General features: G+C 36.8%; 1 protein-coding gene across 6 annotated transcripts; it reads left to right on the top strand.

Moving 5' to 3' along the window:
• The first annotated feature begins 12,766 nt into the window (after positions 1–12,766).
• LOC107628285 (uncharacterized) lies at positions 12,767–16,547 on the top strand. Of its 6 annotated transcripts, none has more exons than XM_021115756.2 (6): positions 12,767–12,963; positions 14,315–14,455; positions 14,521–14,578; positions 14,967–15,168; positions 15,868–15,969; positions 16,065–16,547. In XM_021115756.2, the coding sequence occupies exons 1-5, from the start codon at positions 12,878–12,880 to the stop codon at positions 15,966–15,968; spliced, it is 588 nt and encodes a 195-aa protein (XP_020971415.1). In that variant the 5' UTR covers positions 12,767–12,877; the 3' UTR covers position 15,969; positions 16,065–16,547. The 6 variants fall into 6 exon arrangements, with proteins under 6 accessions (XP_020971415.1, XP_020971414.1, XP_020971413.1 ...); XM_021115755.2 differs by having other exon boundaries at positions 16,093–16,547; XM_021115759.2 differs by adding an exon at positions 13,078–13,132 and having other exon boundaries at positions 12,875–12,963; positions 15,868–16,547.
• Positions 16,548–20,654: the final 4,107 nt, after the last annotated feature.

Genomic DNA, 20,654 nt, shown 5'->3' on the forward strand with positions numbered 1-20,654 from the left:
TCGAAGGCAGATTTGAACAGTATATCTGCAGAGCTTCCTTGGTCGACCAATGTTCGGTGGAAGTTGGCATTGGCGAGTATTATGGTAATGACCACAGGGTCATCATGCCCCGGGATGATGCCCACGGCGTCTTCTTGAGTGAAGGTAATGGTGGGAAGGTCGACCAACCTGTCTCTTCCTCCAACATGATACACCTCTTTAAGGTGTCTTTTGCGAGACGATTTAGAGATCCCTCCTCCTGCGAACCCTCCGTTTATCATGTGAACATGCCTTTCAGGGGTGTGAGGAGGACGTTCAGCTCATCCAACCTCTTCGTCCCTTCTTCTCTTCTTTGGTTCGTCTGCTCTATTGGCTAAGAACCGATTTAGTCTTCCTTCCCGGGCTAGATTTTCTATGGTGTTCTTTAGGTCATAACATTCGTTGGTAGGGTGCCGTAGACTCGGTGGTATTCGCAATACTCTGTCTGACTTCCTCCTCTTTTGTGTTTAATCGGATGGGGGGGCGTGATCTTTTCAGTGTTGCATATCTCTCTGTATACATCCACAAGGGACACTCTGAGCGGAGTGTAATGGTGGTATTTTCTAGGTTTTTCAATAGGTTGGTCTTCTTTTTTCCTGAACTCTTTATCCTTATCCCGAGATGGGTAGGAGAATCCGGATTTTAAGGCTTCTCCTAGTTGAGAGTTCTCCTCCATATTAATATACTTTTCTGCCCGTTCTTGTACCTCGTTCAGAGATGTTGGGTGCTTTTTGGATATGGAGTGGCTAAAGGGTCCTTCTCTTAGGCCATTAATGAGACCCATGATGGCTGTCTCTGTCGGCAGACTTTGTATGTCTAGACATGCTTTGTTGAATCTTTCCATGTAGCTACGGAGGCTTTCCCGATCTCCTTGTTTAATCCCTAGCAGGCTTGGAGTGTGCTTGGCTTTGTCCTTCTGGATGGAGAATCTAGCTAGGAACTTTTTGGCCAAGTCGTCAAAGCTTGCTATTGATCTTGGTGGCAAGCTGTCGAACCACTTTATTGCCGTTTTGGTCAAAGTGGTCGGGAAAGCTTTACATCAGATTGCATCTGAGGCATCTGTAAGATACATCCGACTTCTGAAGTTGCTGAGATGATGACTTGGATCAGACGTGCCGTCGTACAGACTCATGTCGGGTGCTTTGAAGTCCTTCGGGACTTTAGCTTTCATGATCTCTTTTGTGAACGGATCTTGGTCCTTGTGGGGGTTGTCTTTGTGGCTGGATCGAGTGGTCTTAGTTTTGAAATAAGCTTTGATCTTGAGGAGCTTGTCCTCCAGCTTTTGACGCCATCTTGTTTCTCTACGAAGGTCTCGCTCGGCCTCCCGCTGCCGGTCGGCTTCTTGCTCCAGCTGTTTAAGGTGATGTTGTTGTTCTCGGATAGCTTCCAAGATTTCTGCGTTTGGGGGTTGCTTTTCCTCCTTATTTTAAGGTGTATCTTTTGGCGTGGCTTCCGTGTTCTTATGCGGCGTTCTGTCCTCCAAGCCAGAGATATGATCGTTGTCAAGGTTATCCTCCATGATGATGGGATGACTTCCAGGTTCCCCGGCAACGGCGCCAATGTTCTGAGGGCTACCTGAAACTGAAGGTCGATCTCGGAGGAGATCTGCTGTGGTGGCCGGAGCTGTCGAGTCTAACTTGTTGGATCTGGTGGTGCTGCTGATCCTCGATCACCGGAGGGTGGCGGTACCTGCAAGAGACTCCGATGCTTAAGTTAGCACGGGTTTTAAGCAGGTTTTTGTGTAGAATCAAAGTATGAGTTATACCTGGATACTCCAGTGTATTTATAGTGGTGTGGAGTGACCTCCCTTTGAGATAAATTAGTTATCTTATTTTATCTTTTGTGGGTGGGTCCCCTTATCTTTGGCCAGCCGCCTTTAAGCGGGCTGTGATCTTCTGCTTTGGGCCTACTTGGACCCTTATAGCAATTTGGCCGAGCTCTTTGGGAAGAGATCGGTGTCGACCAACCTTTCTAAGAGGTCGGTCATTTTAGTCTTCATCCAGCCCGACTCGCCTAGCTTGACTCATGGGTTTGAACACTTAGGATATAGTAGAGGGGAAGTGATTTCAGGGCTAATCCTACTAGGAATCTGGATAGAGCTGCTAATCTTCCGTTTGGTTGTTGGACTTCTTTGACACAGGTTGGGCTCTTCATGTTGAGAATTGCTTGGCACTTGTCTGGGTTTGCTTCTATGCCCCTTTGGCTGAGCATGAAGCCTAAGAACTTCCCGCCTTCTACTGTAAAGGTGCATTTTGAATGGTTCAACCTCATCCCATGCTTTCTTATGGTGGCGAATACCTCAGAGAGGTCGGACAGAAGTGTTGCGCTCTCTTTGGTTTTGACGAGCATGTCATCTACATATACCTCCATGAGTTTTCCTATGTGGGAGGAAAATACTTTGTTCATTAGTCGCTGGTATGTAGCACCTGCATTCTTCAATCCAAAAGGCATTACTATGTAGCAATAGTTTGCCTTTGGGGTTATGAACGAGGTCTTTTCTTGGTTTGATTTGTGCATTAGGATTTGATTGTATCCCGAGTACGCATCCATAAAGGATAGATATCGGTAGCCTAAGGTCGAGTCAACCAGAGCATTGATGCTAGGAAGAGGGTAAGGATCTTTGGGGCAGGCATTGTTGAGGTTAGTGTAGTCAACACACATCCTCCATTTTCCATTTTGTGTTTTCACCAAAACGATGTTTGCTAGCCACAGCGGGTACTTTACTTTTCTTATGAATCATGCCCCTAGCAGGGCCTGTACTTACTCTTCTACGGCCTGTGTTCTTTCAGGCCCGAACTTTCGACGCTTTTGCTGAACAGGTCAGGAGCCCGGGTATATTGCCAGTCTGTGAGATATCAGGTCGGGGTCTATGCCTAGCATGTTCGAGGCCTTCCACGCAAAGAGATCGGTATTTTTCTGAGGAAATTCATGAGCTGTTCCTTGAGGTCTTCTTCCAGATTAGTTCCTATGTTGGTGGTCTTATCCGGGAGATCTCTAATCTGTATTTATCCTGTTTTGCCTCCAGGTTAGGGGCGAAGCTCTTCCCGAGTTCGGATTCCTCCAAACTCGATTGTATTGATCTCCTTGTTCCCCAGGCTTCCTTTAATGTTGAGGCTTTCATTATAGAATTTTCATGCTAGCCTCTGGTCTCCCTTAATGGTGGCAATCCCTTTTGCTGTGGGAAACTTCATACAGAGGTGAGGTGTTGAGACGACAGCCGCAAGTCGGTTTAGAGTGGTCCGACCTATCAAAGAGTTGTATGCCGAGATGACATCTACAACGATGTAATCTATGCTCACTGTTTTTGATCTTGTACCCTTTCCGAAGGTGGTGTACAGGGAGATGTACCCAAGAGGCTGAATTGGTGTGTCCCCTAGCCCAAACAACTATCCAGGTAGACCTTCAGAACCCTTATTTCCAGCCCGAGTTTATCAAAAGCGAATTTGAATAAGATATCCGCCGAGCTGCCCTGGTCGATCAGGGTTCTGTGGAGGTTGGCGTTTGCCAAGATCATCATTATTACCACCGGGTCATCGTGTCCGGGTATTATCCCTTCGGTGTCCTTCTTGATGAATGAGATGGTCAGTAGGTTGGGTAGTTTAATTCCCTCTCCGACTTGGTAGACCTCCTTAAGCTGCCTTTTTCGGGATGACATCGACATTCGTCCCCCAGCGAACCCTCAGTTGATCATGTTTATATGGCGCTCCGGGGGGGTTTGAGGTGGACGCTCTTGTCGTCCTTCCTCTTCGTCTCTTATTCTCTTCTTTGGATCGTCCGATCTATTAGCCAGGTATCTGTCTAACTGGCCTTCTCTTACCAGCTTTTCTATGATATTTTTTAAGTCGTAGCATTTGTTGGTGGAATGTTCATAGAGCTTGTGGTATTCACAGTATTCTGTCAGACTTCCTCCCATTTTGTGTTTGATTGGACATGGAGGAGGAAGCTTCTCTGCGTGGCATACCTCTCGATAGACATCCACTAGCGAGACTCTGAGAGGGGTGTAATTGTGGTACTTCCAGGGCTTCTCTGTGCTCTATTCTTCTTTCCTTTTAGGTTCCTTATCTTTATCGCGGGCCTGGTAGGACGGGTTTGGTCAAGCCAGAGGTTTCCTAAGTCAGGAATTTTCCTCCATATTGATGTACTTCTCTGCCCTTTCTTGAATTTCATTTAGAGAACCCGGATGTCGCTTGGAAATTGACTAGGAAAATGGGCCTTCTTTGAGGCCATTGACTGATCCCATGATTACAGCTTCAGTGGGTAAGTTCAGAATTTCCAGGCATGCCCTGTTGAATCTTTCCATGTACTCACGGAGGGTTTCTCCGACCTCTTGTTTGACTCCTAGCAAGGTTGGTGTGTGTTTTGGCTTATCCTTCTGAATGGAGAACCTATTCAGGAACTTTCGGAATAGGTCATCAAAGCTGATTACCAATCTGGGAGGTAAGGTGTCGAACAACTTCATTGCTGCCTTGGTCAGGGTGGTTGGAAATGCTTTACAACGGGTAGTGTCTGAGGCACCTGCTAGGTACATTCTGCTCTTAAAGTTGCTGAGATGGTGCCTGGGGTCAGTAGTCCCGTTGTAGAGGTCCATGCCGGGCGTTTTAAAGATCATTGGGACTTTGGCCCACATGATCTCTTCGGAGAATGGGTCTTTTTCCCCCAGGGAATTGTTTTTCCGATCTGTCTGGGTAGTTCGGCTTCGGAGATCGGTTTCTAGCTGTTGGAGCTTTTCCTCTATCTCCCTTCGGAGATTGATGCCAATGTTCCGAGGGTCACTTGACACGCTGAATTGGGCTTAAACGTGAGGTCCAGATCCCTTTGGGGGCAGCGTCCGACTTGCTTGGTGTCGAGGTACTGCCTGTCCGAGTTCCTCGTGAGGAGGTGGGGGTGGTACCTGCTAGAGACTCCGATGCTTAAGTTAGCAAGGGCTTTAGGCAGGCTTTTAGTATATTAGAACTTGAGTATACCTGAGGGGTGTCAGTGTATTTATAATAGAGTAGATAACCACCTTTGTTGGAGTAGTTCCATCTTATCTTATCTTATATCTTGGGGGTTTGTTGGAGTTTATCTTTTGAAGGAGATAGAAGTTTAGTCATGGCTTCTAGAAGCAGTGACCTGTCGCGTTTGATAAGTGGACCTGGTCTCCTTGGTTGGCGTCCGACCTCTTCAAAGAAGTCGGGTGTGGGATGAGAGGCCACCTTTTAAAGTTAGTCCTTTCGTCCTTATTGGGCCTGACTTAGTATTTGGGTCAGAGTATGAATAGTAAAGATTGAACATATATATTGTTGTTAAATTAAACCCTCGAAGAAATCATCCCAAGTTGACCGACATTGATGCAAGCCAAGAAAATGATGTGATGTTAGGGTTTTGTCTTGTGGTTTATATATGTAGTGGGGACTGGGAATTGCTTCAAATTTATAAACTAAGATCACATATTTGATATTCCCTTGTCAAATTCAAGAGACGTACACCAACGAAGACTTTGTCTTGATCTTTTAATTAGAGGTTTCAATTTTAAACTTTGGACATAACAAATTTTTCTTCACGATATTTCTGCAAAATTAGGTCGAATTAGTCAAAGTCTTAATAATAGTTAAAAATTATTAAATAATTTAAAATATTTTACTAAATTTGTTACTCGATCAATAGTCTTTGTAGTTGACGAGCCCAAATCGATTGCATATCAAAGGAGGTCGAGAGAAGAATTATAGAAAGGAGCATTCAAAAAGAAGATTTCAAATTTAAGGAAATAAGCGCAAACAGTTATTTGGTGAGCTAATGGGCAAGTGACGTGTCGGCATGTCACAAGGTGTTTGAGTGTAATTTCCTACAAATTGTCAGTCCGCAAAATAATTGAGGTAAATTTGACAACATGATGTTCGAGTAAGGAGATTCAATTGGTAGTTTTTTCGATTGAGAGAGAGATTAGTTTTGAAAGTTGGTGAATGTGGCATATGAGATGGTCATCAGATATGTATTTGGCAAAAACGGTTATTTTCGAGTCCGTTTTGGAGTCGACAAATGACAACATGAGATTGGCAAAAAATGCCTAAAGATAGTGACAAGCAACGAACAAAGAGTTGAAAATTCTCTTCAGAAGCACACTGTCACAAACTCTCACATTCCAGCTACTTTCTAAGACTTTGTCTTGAGTTAGTTTTCTGTAAATTTTCTTCTATTTTTTTCTTCATTATTTTTTACAAATTTTGTACTTTACATTTAAGTAATTTACTTTTATTGCAAAGTTAACTTATTTTTTTGTACTTTATCAAGTTCTTTATTTTAGTTGATACCTTTGAAATTTTGTGAAGGTTCTTTTTATTTTCCGAATACTTTGAAACTATAAAGTGTTTTACACATTAAATTGTTCAAAAAAGTCAATTTATTTAATTTCTTTATTTATCTCTGCAAAATTCTTTCTTCTTCATCATTGACAGAGTGAGGATTTTGATATACATAGAATTGGTATCCACAAAAAGGAATAAATTTTGCTCTCAGATATTAAATTTCAAACCACTTGGATTAGTTGCAATTCATTATTACTTTTGATTGCTAAAAATCTGCATAACAAAATCACTAAACATAATATATATATCAATATTTTAATTATAATTTTCACATGAAAACAATTTCATATAAGAGTGTTATCAGTTTAATTTTGGACCAAAAATCAGCCGAATTTACCAATTCAATTCCTATACGGCGTTAACCAATCAATTTGTTGTTTATGCTACAACCGAATCAAACAAAAAAAAGCAATTTTTTTTTTATTTTAAACTTGGTGGTAGCAAATTTCATTTCGATTTTATAGTAATTTTGGATCCGGTTCGATAACTTACACCACTACTTTCATATGAGTAACCGTTTAAAAAAATTAAAATAAAATAATTCAAGAGGGATGCAGCTACACCAAAGCATCAATCATGGAAGCTCATTTTCAGCAGATGATGAAAGTCGTCTTGAATTTTAGCAAGTTTCCCTCCCCTTCAACAGTTATATCCATTACAGATTTTGTCAAAGACGTCAAAGTAGCACCTTTGAATTTGTCAACAATCTCCCTCTGTTGCTCATTCAATTCGTTGTATGTAACTTTTTTAAGAAAATTATCCCCTACAATATTTTAATATAAACAAATCAATTCAGATTTGAACATGCAATAAAAAAGGCTCAATTATCAATAAGAACACATCGAATTCATTTTCTGTATCTAAATAAATCTCAAATAAACTAAGAAATGAACCGAAATCACTTAAGGAATAAAAAATTTTGTCAATACTTATTAGCAGCGTCAAGTAAACCTCAGTTAATTCACAAAGAACCGAAATTAGTTCAGATTTGAACAAGCAGTCATAAAGACTTAATTATCAACAAAAACACATTGAATTTATTTCTGGATCCAAATGAACCTTAAATAAACTAAAAAATGAATTGAATTTTTTTATCAAAACCAATAAACTAACAACACAGTTCTATTCAATGCCTAGTTATAGAGAAAAATAAATGTAAAAACGGGAAAGTATAATACCACCTGAATTTAGGTCTAGTGCATCTCCTATCTTGGCAGGGGTTATGTAGACTTTTTCATAGCGCGTGTCCAAGAATCCATGATAGAGATCACAGCAAAGAATCAATTTCCTCAAGAGCTTGTGTGAGACATTTAATTCTAGGATATGTCTCAATGCATCAAATCCCATTTCGTCAACGATAGCTTTCTTTTGTTCACAAGTCGGCAAATACCCTAGCTATCGATCTCGTTGAGCATCTCAAATCATGAGTTTTCTGCAATGATTTTGAAATATTATGTTATATGAAATATTTAGAATACAAAAATAGAGTTGATTTAATGTGTATTTGTTTACATTATAATGTGTTTTCTCCTTTTTTGAGATGGTATTCTTTTTCATTTTGGCTGTAAGAAATAAAAAATTTAGTCAATACTTAACAGCAGCATCAACTAAACCTTAGTTAATTCACAAATGAACCAAATTTAATTCAGATTTGAACAAAAACTAACTAAACAACCCCACATGAACAAGTTCAGCAAATTCAAGCTAAATGAAACCAAATGAACGTAAACTAAACTAAGAAATGAATCAAAATTTTTTAAGGAATAAAAAATGTGTTCAATACTTAACATCAGCATCAGGTCAACCTCACTCAATTTACAAATTATCTGAAATTGGTTCAAATTTGAACAAAAATTAACTAAACAACCCTACATGAACAAGTTTAGCAAATCCAAGCGAAACCAAACTAAATGAACCTAAATTAAACTAATAAATGAACCTAAATTTCTTAAGGTATAACAAATTTGGTCAATACTTAACAGTAGCATCAAGTGAACCTCTGTTAATTTACAAATGAACCGAATTTGGTACAAATTTGAACAAAAAGTCATAAAGACTCAATCAGCAATAAAAACACATTCAATTCATTTTTGCATGTAAATGAACTCAATTAAACTTAGAGATGAACCAAATTATTTATTAGATGTAATAAACTAACAACACAGTTCTATTCGATGCCCTAGTTACAGAGAAGAACAAGAAACACTGAATTAGAAAACTCGATCTACTAAATTAAAGAACTCGATTCACTAAACCCTAAACCGAACTAGTAGAAATGCGAGAATTGCGAGAACGTGCAGAGGAGAAAACTGCACATAATAATAAGTAGTTTTATCAGTACGATGAGAAATTATTGTTGTTCTTTTTCTGTGTTTTTCGTTGATAATCTCAAAGCACCACCAAATTTTGCAGTAGTTTCTGCATAGAATTTGAAAGAATTTTGAGAGATTTTGATAGAGATTTGAAATTTTTTTTCTTGCAGTTTTGAGTTGGAAGAACTAATAGTTTTTTTATATTCTAGGACGAAGAGAGAAGCAACATTTAGGGTTTGGGTGTGTGTAACACTGATAAACCCATATTTTATGATGTATTTTGTGCCTAATTTGAGAGATTTATTCAATCCTTCACCCACTTATTCATATTAATTGCATGGTTTTACTTCTCCTTCCTTATTATGTGATGTATGTGAAAAACATGTTTCCTATGCTTTTAAATTAATTATTTTAATCACCTTTAATTCCATTCGATGCCGTGATCAGTGTGTTGAGTAGTTTCAGATCTTCTAAGGTAGGAATGAGTCAAAGGATGGAAAGAAAACATACAAAAATGGAAGGAAAGCACAAAACGGAGTCCTTGAAGAAACTGGCATCCACGCGATCGCATGGACGACGCGATCGCGTGCCAAGCGCGAAGAAGCAGCGACGCAGCCGCATGACTGACGTGACCGCGCGCCTTAAGCAGAACGCACATGACGCGGTCGCATGACTGACGTGACCACGTGGCAAGAAAAGCTCCGAATGACACGACCGCGTGACCCACGCAGACGCGTGACAGAGGCCACGCACCAGAAATTGCAGAAAACGCTCCCAGCGATTTCTGAAGCCCTTTTGGCCTAAATCCAAGTCTAGAAGGCATAGACCAGAGGTTATGAAGTGAGGGAATGCATCCATTCAGGGAGGACTGGCCAATTTTTACTTTCCATGAATTAGATTTAGTTTAGAGAGAGATTCTCTCTCTCTTTAGGATTAGGGTTTAGATTTAGGATTTTTATTCACTTTCAGGATTTTCTCTTTTGATCAGGTTCAATATTCCTTTTATTTACTTTTGCAAGCTACTTTGTGAATCCTTTCATGTTACAGATTATTTGAATTAATGTTATTTGAGGTATTTCAGTTTAATATTGATTTCTCTTATTCATGCTATTGTTACTTTTACTCTGAAGATATTTTTATTCCAAGTAGATTTATTTTTCTCCTTTTGGTCTTGGTTAAGAAATCAATAACTTAGGAGTTATGCAATTCAACAGCATAATTGATAATTGTTATCTTTGTTAATTGAATTGAACTTCTGTAATCCCAATCTTTTCTTAGGAAATAAATAGGATTCGAAGATCAAACCAATTAATCCCTTGACCTTCCTTTATCTTAGTAAAGGTTAACAAAGTGGAATTAGGATTCAACCATCATCATCATTGCTAAGGATAGCTAGGATAGGACCTCTAATTTCTGATACCTTGCCAAAAGTTCGCTTTACAGTATTTATCTATTTTCAATTGCCATTTAATTTACTTGCCATTAAATTACTCGTTCCTCATTCTTGAAACCCCAATTTTACAATCTCCATAACCAATAATAAGAACATACTTCCCTGCAGTTCCTTGAGAAGACGACCCGAGGTTAAATACTCGGTTATCAATTTTAAGGGGTTTGTTACTTGTGACAACCAAAACTTTGCACGAAAGGGATTTTTGTTGGTTTAGAAATTATATCTACAACGCGACTGTTTTTATGACATTCTTTACTGGCAAAAATCTCGTTCGTCAAACACGCTCTCATTGATGAGAGTAATTTTTTTGGTATTGGGTCTGCTTGGTTGAACTTGGATGCAAAAATGCTTGGATGTGTAGTTGGGATCTTACTTTTTTGTCGTTGATTTTGTAACCATTGGTCTAACATCCTCATTTCCCATAATGTGACCAATGCAATCTATACCACAGTGGAGACAAAAATACGAATACAATGTCACCTTTAGAAGAAACTAACAAAGATACAACAAATTAGCCATAAACAAAATTACAAAACCAAAACAAGTCAATAAACTATTTTTTCAATGATCTGATCATTGTATTGCCTACAGATTGACAACATCAATTGCTTCAATTTTCGGAAAGGAGATGAATCGAAAAGTCAATTGAAATATCTCACCGGAGAGAGCACTAACGCAAGTTTTCATGTAAAAATTCAGCTTGAACTTATATATGGCTATCCTCACATCTTTCGTATTTGCTTGAACAATGAAATTTCTCATTGAGTAAATTCCATATTCATGAATAGTAGTCTTAAAAACCGCCACATTGGCCGTTTAATGTATACGATCACCTTTAACAGAACAAAATAAAATTAACATATATAAACTTCACACATATAATATCACCATATTTTAGTTTAAGTAGTAGTAGGATACACACCATTTCATCCTGGAGCACCAATTCTAAGCTACATATATATGTGGAATTCCATGATCTAGGAAGCTCGTATAAACGGATAACTCCAAAAACCAAATTCTAAGTAGGGCTGGCAATGGGTAGGGTTAAGGTAGAGTAGAGTTTGGACTCTACCTTAACCCTACCCGCGAGTTGAAAATTTTCTGAAAACTCTACCCTACCCTACCCGCGGGTTGAGAATCTCTCAACCCTAACCCTACCCGCACTCTAAAGTTCTAAACCCTACCCTACCCGACCTTACCTACAGAAAAACAAAAAATTTTCAAGCAAACATAAAATTCAACCATTCCAAATTTTATACATATTAATAAAATAGAAAATAAAAAACTAAGTTCAAATTAAAATTAAAAACAATAAAATTTTAAATAAATCCAACATAAAATTACAAATAATATGATCATCAACTAGCTTAGTGGTTATTTCAAGTTTTATAAGAGGAAGATTGTGAGTTCAACACTTACTTTCTTTAGTACATAGATAACTTTTACATATATATTATATAATATATTAGGAGTGCGAGTAGGGTATACCTTGAACCCGTACCCTACCCTACCTGCAGGCAAACTCGCACCGTACCCTACCCTATCTGTAGTGGATCGGGTAGACAACCCTACCCGAACGGGTTGGTCCGGGTTGGGTACCCGTGGGTAGGGTATATATTACCAGCCCTAATTCTAAGCCAGTTTGGATGGATTTATGTCTGCAACACGACCAACCTTTTGATTAATTAGAGCCATACCAATGACAGAAAGAATTGTAAGCTCTCTCGAAGGTGGGATAAAAGATCCAAACTAAAAAAGTTATGGTAAAAAATAACTACCAACTTCTAATATATAAAGACCATGTCATCTGTCATATAAGAACAGTTATTCATCTGTTTTTGAATTTCACCAAATAGCGCAAAAATTAGGACATCTTTTAAAGAAACGAACTAAATTTTACAACGGAATAGATCAGTTAGCAATATGGGGTTAAGCCCACTCAACCAATAAGAATAAAGTATTGTTCATTAATCCTATCGTTTTGGGATTGTTGATGTTATAACATGCACTAAATATAAGGGATAAAAAGGGACTTTAGTTGCGATTCATCATGAACTTCTGGCACTTTCAGCACACGTCAAAGTGAGATTTATAGTGAACAGTTGCGATTTTGTTACCACGCATTAAGATTTTAGGATGGAATTCACTTTGTTGTTAGGCTCCTTTATAATAATAAATAAATTTATGCCTTAGAAGTCTATATGAGAGATGAGAGAGAGAGAGACCACGTGGAGACTAAACGCCGTCATTTAATAGAAACTGGTAAGGTATTGGTTCGATTCGATCAGCCAGGAGTTTTGTAATTCAGTCCCATTTTTAGAACCGTAATCTTAGTACAACGTGCCTATTAATACATTAGTAAAATATAAAAACACTATATATAAATTTTTTTTACCAAAGATAAGGAGACTCGAATACACAATCTCTAGATGAGTATGAAAAAACTATGCCATTTAAATCCATGACCTCTAAATAAGTACGAAGATTGAAAAACTATGCCATTTTACTATAGCTTCTTAATAATATATATAAACTTTACTTTTTCTATCTTTATACAATTTGATAAATAAAATATTTTTATTTTATAGAGACTTTTTAGAAACAATAACTGAAATACAAACCAAATTCTACCCTCTTTAGTCCCAAAAAAAAAAAGTACCGTCTTTTTTCCTGAGAATGTTTCAAAAATGAAAACCCCAAACCTCAAATAGTGGTGGGTGCAAATTTATGTATAGTCGTTCATCAAACAGATGTTGCTTTCATTCAACGCTTCATTCTTCAGGGTTTCTCTCTTCATGGCTTCCAATTCACAAACGTTGAATATCTTAATGACGTTGTAATTACTCTTATTGCTTTCACACCTTACTTTAACTATTTTGTTCTTGTTTCATTCGAAGTTTCAATCTTTTTTTAATGATTCGTTATTTTGGTTTGCAAGAGACTCTGATAGATTTTCAGTAGCCAGTAGACATTGAGTTGAACTTAGCTGAAGGGTAAACATTCAGGTGCATAAATTTATAATTTCTTTTTAGATGATGTATATTTGGAGCATTATGCAGTGTTTAGGAAGTGATTGTGAGGGATCATTGGAAGGTTTAAGTGGTAATATCATGTTATTCATAGCATTTTGTTTTCCAAGTAATTATATTTACTTGAATTGAAATGGAAATTCTCTCTTCAAACTTCTGCTTGGGAGAGTAGTGAACTGTTTGATCGTTTGCATTAGTAATGGGAGTTTTGGGATATTAAATTAGAATCACTGGTTGTTGTTGTTTGTTCTTCCCTCCAACACCTCAACTTTGAAACACACTCTAAAGGATTAGTGCTTTGAAGTGGGAGGGTCTGTTTATGTAGGAAGCATTGCACATCATAGAAGCTCACCAAAAATGTTATGTTACTAATTTACTTTCTTGAGATTAGTGGTTTTCAATTCATTCAGGATGTTTAGAATTGATAATCTTAGCACACACGACATGGACCTTTAAGAAAACTGTTTCAATGATGATATCTTGAAACATGCTTTATATTAATTGGAATCATGGAATGTTGAGAAAACATATGGATATTGAGAAGCTGTGCCTGTTCTGTTATATGCTGCTCATTGTTAAGTTTGTACTTTGTAGAATGAGAAACGAATGAGTGGTAAAAGCAATTCGCAATGTAACAATGAGTAGCAAAAAAGTAATATTTCAAGTTCACAGGTTATCTTTCGCTTTTCCATTATTCTCTCTCTGTTTCTCTCGAGTCTTGTGAATCATTGGGTGGATATTTTAGGATCTTCAACTAGTTCAAGTGCCATCTCGGATCAGCTAAATTACATAAACATGATCTATATGTGGCCTTTGTTTTTATTATTTTTGCCAATGCTTTCTTATATACTTCAAGTAGTCATCTGAATCAACTTCTCATTTTGTTCCCTGAAATTGATGTACTACTATGAGTTTGTTTTGTATTAGCAGTAAGCTTATCTTATTCACATTAAACCTCATATCCATACTTTATACATATCCTTTGTTTTCTTCTGTTTGTTAAGCAGTCTGTGAATAAAGTGAGTATGAAAATGTTCTATCTTAATAAAAACAAAATTATAAGAAATATGAAACCAAGGTCTACTTGTGATGGCTACTGATTAAATGTTAAATCTTTCTGATATTATTGGCAATGCTTTATTTTAATGTCTTAACTAGGATGAGTAAGTATAATAAAGAGGAAGTACTTCAGAAAGCCGAAAAGGATCTAGCAGCAGTGCCAGATCACTACATGTCCCGACTAGTCAAAGAATTGCAGGGTACCGATTTTTGGAAGCTACGACGAGCATACTCGCCTGGGTATGCTTAATGTAACTTTTTTTTTGTTGAGGACAAAAATACTTTCATCTGATACATGCCTTTAGTGTTTGCAGATACAAGAGTATGTTGAAGCAACTACTTTATGCGGTTTCTGTAAAAATGGTATGCTTTTGACGCTTGACGAGATAAACAACACATTGTTACCACTTAGTGATCCATCACTTCAGCCTCTGCAAATAAATATCCTTGACTATCTATTAGGGGTGAATATATTTTTTCATTTTATTTATTATCCATGTCAGTGACTTATTTATGCTATTAATAGAATATTAGTTGATAACACACATACACTAACACCATATAACAATATGTTTCCATTCAAAGAGATTTACAAGTGCGCTTGATTTTTCTGTAATGAATATAACCAGTTATGTTGGCTTTTTTTTTAATACAGTTATATGATTTTTATAGAACATGAAGTATGCTTAAAATCATATTGCGATTTTTCTCCAACGTCTATTTTTTAAAGGTGCTGAACATTCTTTTACAGCTTGCGGATTTGACTGGAGAACTGATGCGTCTAGCTATTAGTAGGATATCAGATGGTGAGCTTGAATTTGCTCAGAAGATATGCAGATTTACTCGTGATATATACGGAGAGCTTACAGTTGTAGTGCCACATATGGGTGATAGTCATGATATGAAGACAAAGATGGAAATAATGCTCCAAAGTGTCATGAAAATAGAGAATGGTAATGTTAGCAACACGGAAAGTTTCATTTTATAAACTTTTATGCCTTAAAAGTCTTACTTGAGTCTGAAGATAGTAATATAACAATTGATGGAGAACTAAAAGGTTAAATTACCAAGGGTCATTTTGTTTTTTCATTTATTTTATGTTAGGTCCTTAAAGTTTAGTAGTTTGTAATAAAGTCTTATATTGTACAAAATTAAGGAAACTTTGGAACAAGGGTTAAGTTGTCTCTGTTTGATTTCAAGGTCACTAGTTTATGTTGTGGAATCAACCACCTGTTGCAGTTATCAGGATAAGCTGCCTACATTATTTTCTTTGGTGTCCCCCTTTTATAGGGTCCTATAATTTAAATATTTATAGTGTAGTATAGAACTTGTTTACAAATTTTAATGTATTGGGATATTATAAAATAATGAAATAAGTGCTCTGTTGTCGTAAGTGCTTGATGTTATTCCTGCGTTCATGTAATTGATGCTTATAAGAAGTGTATCTTCTTAATTTTTATAACTGTATTTACATCTAAAGTCGTTCTTGCCCTTTAATTATGATGCTTGCATGAATGATGATAATGATGATTCCTACCTATGCATTCTCTGCTCATATAATGAGCTTTTTAGTTTGTCTTGAAAATGTTTCAAGTCTTCTAATGTATTCAACTTTCACCCGAAATCTTGCTAACAAATGTTTCTTAATGTAGCTTGCTTTAGTGTTCATGTGAGAGGATCAGAGTATATCCCACTTCTTGGATCTAACGACCCGGGTTCTTTCTTGGTTGGAGTTGCAGATATCGAACTATGAGGTATGTTCATTCTTCTCTCGCATTCCTCCTTCATTTTTAAGTTGCCAATTTTCTATTTAACAATTTCCAATGAAGCGGGAGTTTCCATATAACAGCAATCCATTGAATGCTTAATTTGTCAAGGTTGATATCACTGCACAGAATCAATATCAGCAATATTGGCGATGAAATTTTGAAGTTCATTCTTATCAAACATGGCACGACCCGTTGTGCCATTTTACTGGTAAAGTTTGAGCTGATCGCATATTATTAGTGTTAGCTTGTACTAGATCTTTCGAGATCAAAGAAATCATTGACATGAAGTTCGAATTATGCAATGATATTAACATCCAAGTTCCTTTCTAGTTTATCACAAAATCTAGTAGCTATACATCATTGTGTCTATGTCTTCGTTTTGGCATTTGATCCATATAACTAACTAATTAAGCATAATTTAGCCATTGTAGAGTAGTATTTAGAATCTAATTAGTTGTAAATATTTATAAAGCAATGGTTAAATGTACTTTACGAGCATCTACTAATTTTTGTGTAATTATAATCACGTTGAATGGGAAATGGCCTATGCATGTTCCAAGAAAGATTGATGAATCTATCAAATAGAAGTTGGAGTGAAATGAGTTTAATTTGGAACTATAATGGGCTTTGGTTGCTGGTTCAAGATTGAATGTACGTGTGTGTTTTTTTTTTTTTTGGTAAATAGCTCTAGTTATATTTGCTTCTCAATAAAATAAGGAAAAAAATGATAACCTATTCCAGCAAGCTTAGTGAATCTTACTGGTAAGGTTAGAGATTTAAATTTTATTATGTTCGTTAGAAATGGATCAATGAATTAGCTTTTGATATTCAACGGTAATGGTTGCAAACACTAGTATATTTTTAAAATTTGTGTGCTAATGTGCAGAGTTGTTGGGAGAGTTGACTATTGGACTCGATCATTCTTAAGTGATATGCTTTTATTTTAGTCGTTGTTTGCATGTTCCAGTGTTAGGATCTTGTTTGCTAGTGTATCATAGTTGTTCCTTTACACGAGCATTTGTAGTTGCTTGACACATTTTAAAATGCATATAAATATAAATAGTGATGGTGAAGCCCTGCTGTGTGCTGTCCTTCCTTTATTTTATTTGTTTTTATGATATTTGAAAAAATTGGAAAGAAGTTTTTTTCATTGGGAAGTGGAAGCTTGTGCTGGGTGAAATAATAGAGCAAACAATTTTTTGTTGAGAATTCTCAAATTTGATGTTCTCTAGGCTTTCGGGCTACGTTTGTTTACAAGGGATATGATATTGAGGCAGGATTACAGAAACACAAAATCGTATTTGGCAAATGAGACATGAATAGATACATTATGTCTAGAAATATTAAATTAGTGTATTTTGTCTCAATCTTGACAGGAAGGATATAGAGACATTAACAAGAGACAACTTATTTTTTACTATTTCTTTTATTTTTTTTCGTTAATTTTTTATAATTATATTTTTTTTCAAAAAATTTTTGAATGAAAAAAATGAATAAATTTAACTTTCATAATTTATTTTAGTTTAACATCAAACAAAATACAAAAATATTAATTTTTGTATTTCTGTATTTTGTGTCTTGTTCTCAGTGTTTTCCTGTTCAAAATCAAACGCAGCCAAAGAATAGTATTGTCTGTTGAGCGAGGAACTGTGTTTTACTCTATTGAGATGGTGAATGTGTTTATTCACAAAAATGTACAAGTGTCTCTTGGTGTAAGATGTATAGAATTCAGATTGGTATTTTGCACATGTATCCCTGTCTTAGTTCCAACAAAATTGTGAAGTTAGAAGGCGGTCGAAAATTGTTGCACGGTATGAATTACCAAGGTGATAGATTCACTCTCTTAGCAATGCATGGCGCAGTGTGAGATTATAAAAAGTAATTAGACTATTTTTATCAAATCCAGCAAAAGCATCACTATAAAAAATTCAATTAGGGAGTTAATTTTTAATTAATATAAGTCAACTCTTTAATTTTTTCTAAATTTAAAATTTTAAATTCTAATTTTAAAGTCTAAATTCTATAAAAATAAGTTAAAATAAATTTTACAACAAAAAATTAATTATTATTAACTAATTAAAAATTAATTTTTATACTTATTCAGTTAGAAAAACAAAAACATGCACACATCTATTCTTTAATTAAAGAACAATAGAAATATACAATTTACTATTTAAAAACTATATATTAATGCGGATGTTAATAGTATTTAGTGTATAATAATGTTATTATAAAATTAAATTTAGGTTATTTTGGTTTTTCAGTTTCTTCATATACAATCACCCCATACATTGTGACATATACAGCCATACCATGGCACTGCCTATCTCTGCCTATGTCCCTCTCAACGTCGCTCTTCTTTGTTCACTCATACATACATGCTCTTGTAGCTGCCGTTGAGACAGATTATAGAAGCTTACTAATTGAAAATAATTGAAAAAAAAAATCAATACTTGTATAGATCTACTATTTAGTATTTCGGAAATGATTGGTAACCAAAGAAAATCAGCCAAAAACAGCCATAACTTGCCTTATTTAGCATTCATTAATTGTTGCGACAATTAATTAATGTTAAATAAGGCAAGTTTTGGCTGTTTTTTTTTGTCTACCTAGCATTACCCTATAAATCGCTTAGCATGATTCCCGAAAGATTTTTAATATCATTGTTAAAATATCAATTACATATGTAGATACAACTCTAGTTTTATTCCGATACATAACTTACAAGCACTAAAAGATCGTTATCAAACTAATTTTCTTTATGTATGTATAATGTTCCGGCCAGGCCCAGCTGGTATAATGCCCCGGCTCGAGCGGCCGACCCGACGGGCATGTGACGCCTGAACCGGGAGGAGGATCCGGACACCACCCCTCCTCCAGCAAAGCGCACGAAAGCTGTGAAAGGAAACTTTCAGGAAGGCGGGTCTGCCCCTGTGGGACCTGCCCTAGATATGGGGTATATAAGGGGAGGACCCTACCCCTCCCCCGAGGTACGTCACGATTCCCTCACTTTTACTGCCATCTGTACGGATTTTGACTTGAGCGTCGGAGTCCTTTTTGCAGGTGGTTCCCCCTTCACACCACAAGAACTCGGGAGGTCGCGAGGCTCCAACTCTCCATCCTTCGATGCGAACCCGGGAGGTCCCTCACTCACCAACAACCCAGATCCAGATTTCTCCTATCTCATTCACTTCGCTTACCCGATCCCTTCGGCACCCGACCAGTTGAACATATAGCATAACTTCCTAGGGATGTAGAGGAGGAAAAATACCAAAGCACTAATATATATATATATATGAGAAATGTTAAAGAACCATCAGAATATATTAATTTTGGCTAATCACTTTTAGCTATCAATTCAATTCGTTTAGTTTAATAATCTAACAAGAAACTTTATCTCATATTTTTAAATATTGATAATTAATTAATGGTCAAAAACGATAAATTTTGATATTGAGAGGATTACTCCCTATGTATATACATACAAAATTTTTTTTTTTTTTGACTGGAAAGAAAATAAACAACCAAGAAAGAAAAAACAAACAAGTAACTGCTTAAGAAAGGCAGTCCCGCTGAATACTACTCTCAAACTCCTTTTAAGGCAACGGAAGCTCCACTAGGGGAGAAGGGGTCCTCATTGTAGTCTTTGTCATGATGTCTGCTAATATGTTTGCATCTCTCAAGATCAACCGGAGATTAGCACCCATTTCCAAGACATGATATCTCAGATTTTCAACACCAAAGGATCAATAAACCAGAGCAATACTGTAAATTATTGACAATAGTAAAGGCCTCCACACAGTCTGTCTCACATATAATATCTCTTTGTCCCGAGTTCCAGGCTAAAAGAAAGCCTCTCCAAATAGCAAATAGCTCTCCTTGTAGAATACTATGACTCTCAATTGTTCCCAGACAGCCTCGTTGCCACCTTCCTTTCCAATCTCTGCTAACACAAGCAAAACCAACCCAAGCACCATTGCCAAGATAGCTAGCATCACAATTAATCTTAAAGGAACCTACTGATGGGAGAATCCAAGAGCTGCTAATGGTGGAGGGGATAGACACTCATTGCAACTTAAAAATATTCCAGAGCTCCTTTTCCAAGGACAAAGCCATACCAGTCACCTTGTCTGTGGTCCAAGGCTCGTGGGGATGAAAGATCTCGTTATTCCTCGAACACCAAATTCACCAGAGACCAGAAAAGAATCTAAAGGGACGCTATTTGCTATTATGTAAGAACCAACTCATCAAATCCAGTGATTGACCGGGGATCCCCAAAGCTTGCCAAACTAGCTGGGCTTTTGGACAATCTCGAATGCAATGTAAACCAATTCTTGACCTAAAAAACATCGTGGACAGCTATTCGTGTGCGAAATGTCTCTCCTAAAATAAAATGCAATGCCAAAGCCAAAGCCAATTCCCCCTGTCCTCCGAACTAAATATCTTCTTACTGAGCCACAAATAACCACTACGAGTGTCATACACCTTTGAAGCCGCACCAGTCCAACACCAAACGACCTTTGAACCAGCTTGAACATCCAGGTTGTAAGAGTTAATGTTGCTTTACAGAGACTAATTCAGAAGAGAATAGATATTCTCAAGGTTTTACTGTCCAGATGACCAAAGGTCCAAGATCCAGGGATCTGAATCAGAAATGTAAACATAATCCA

The sequence above is a fragment of the Arachis ipaensis genome, chromosome B2 (genome assembly GCF_059453495.1).
Source record: "Arachis ipaensis isolate K30076 ecotype BB chromosome B2, ASM5945349v1, whole genome shotgun sequence".
Classification (NCBI taxonomy): domain Eukaryota; kingdom Viridiplantae; phylum Streptophyta; class Magnoliopsida; order Fabales; family Fabaceae; genus Arachis; species Arachis ipaensis.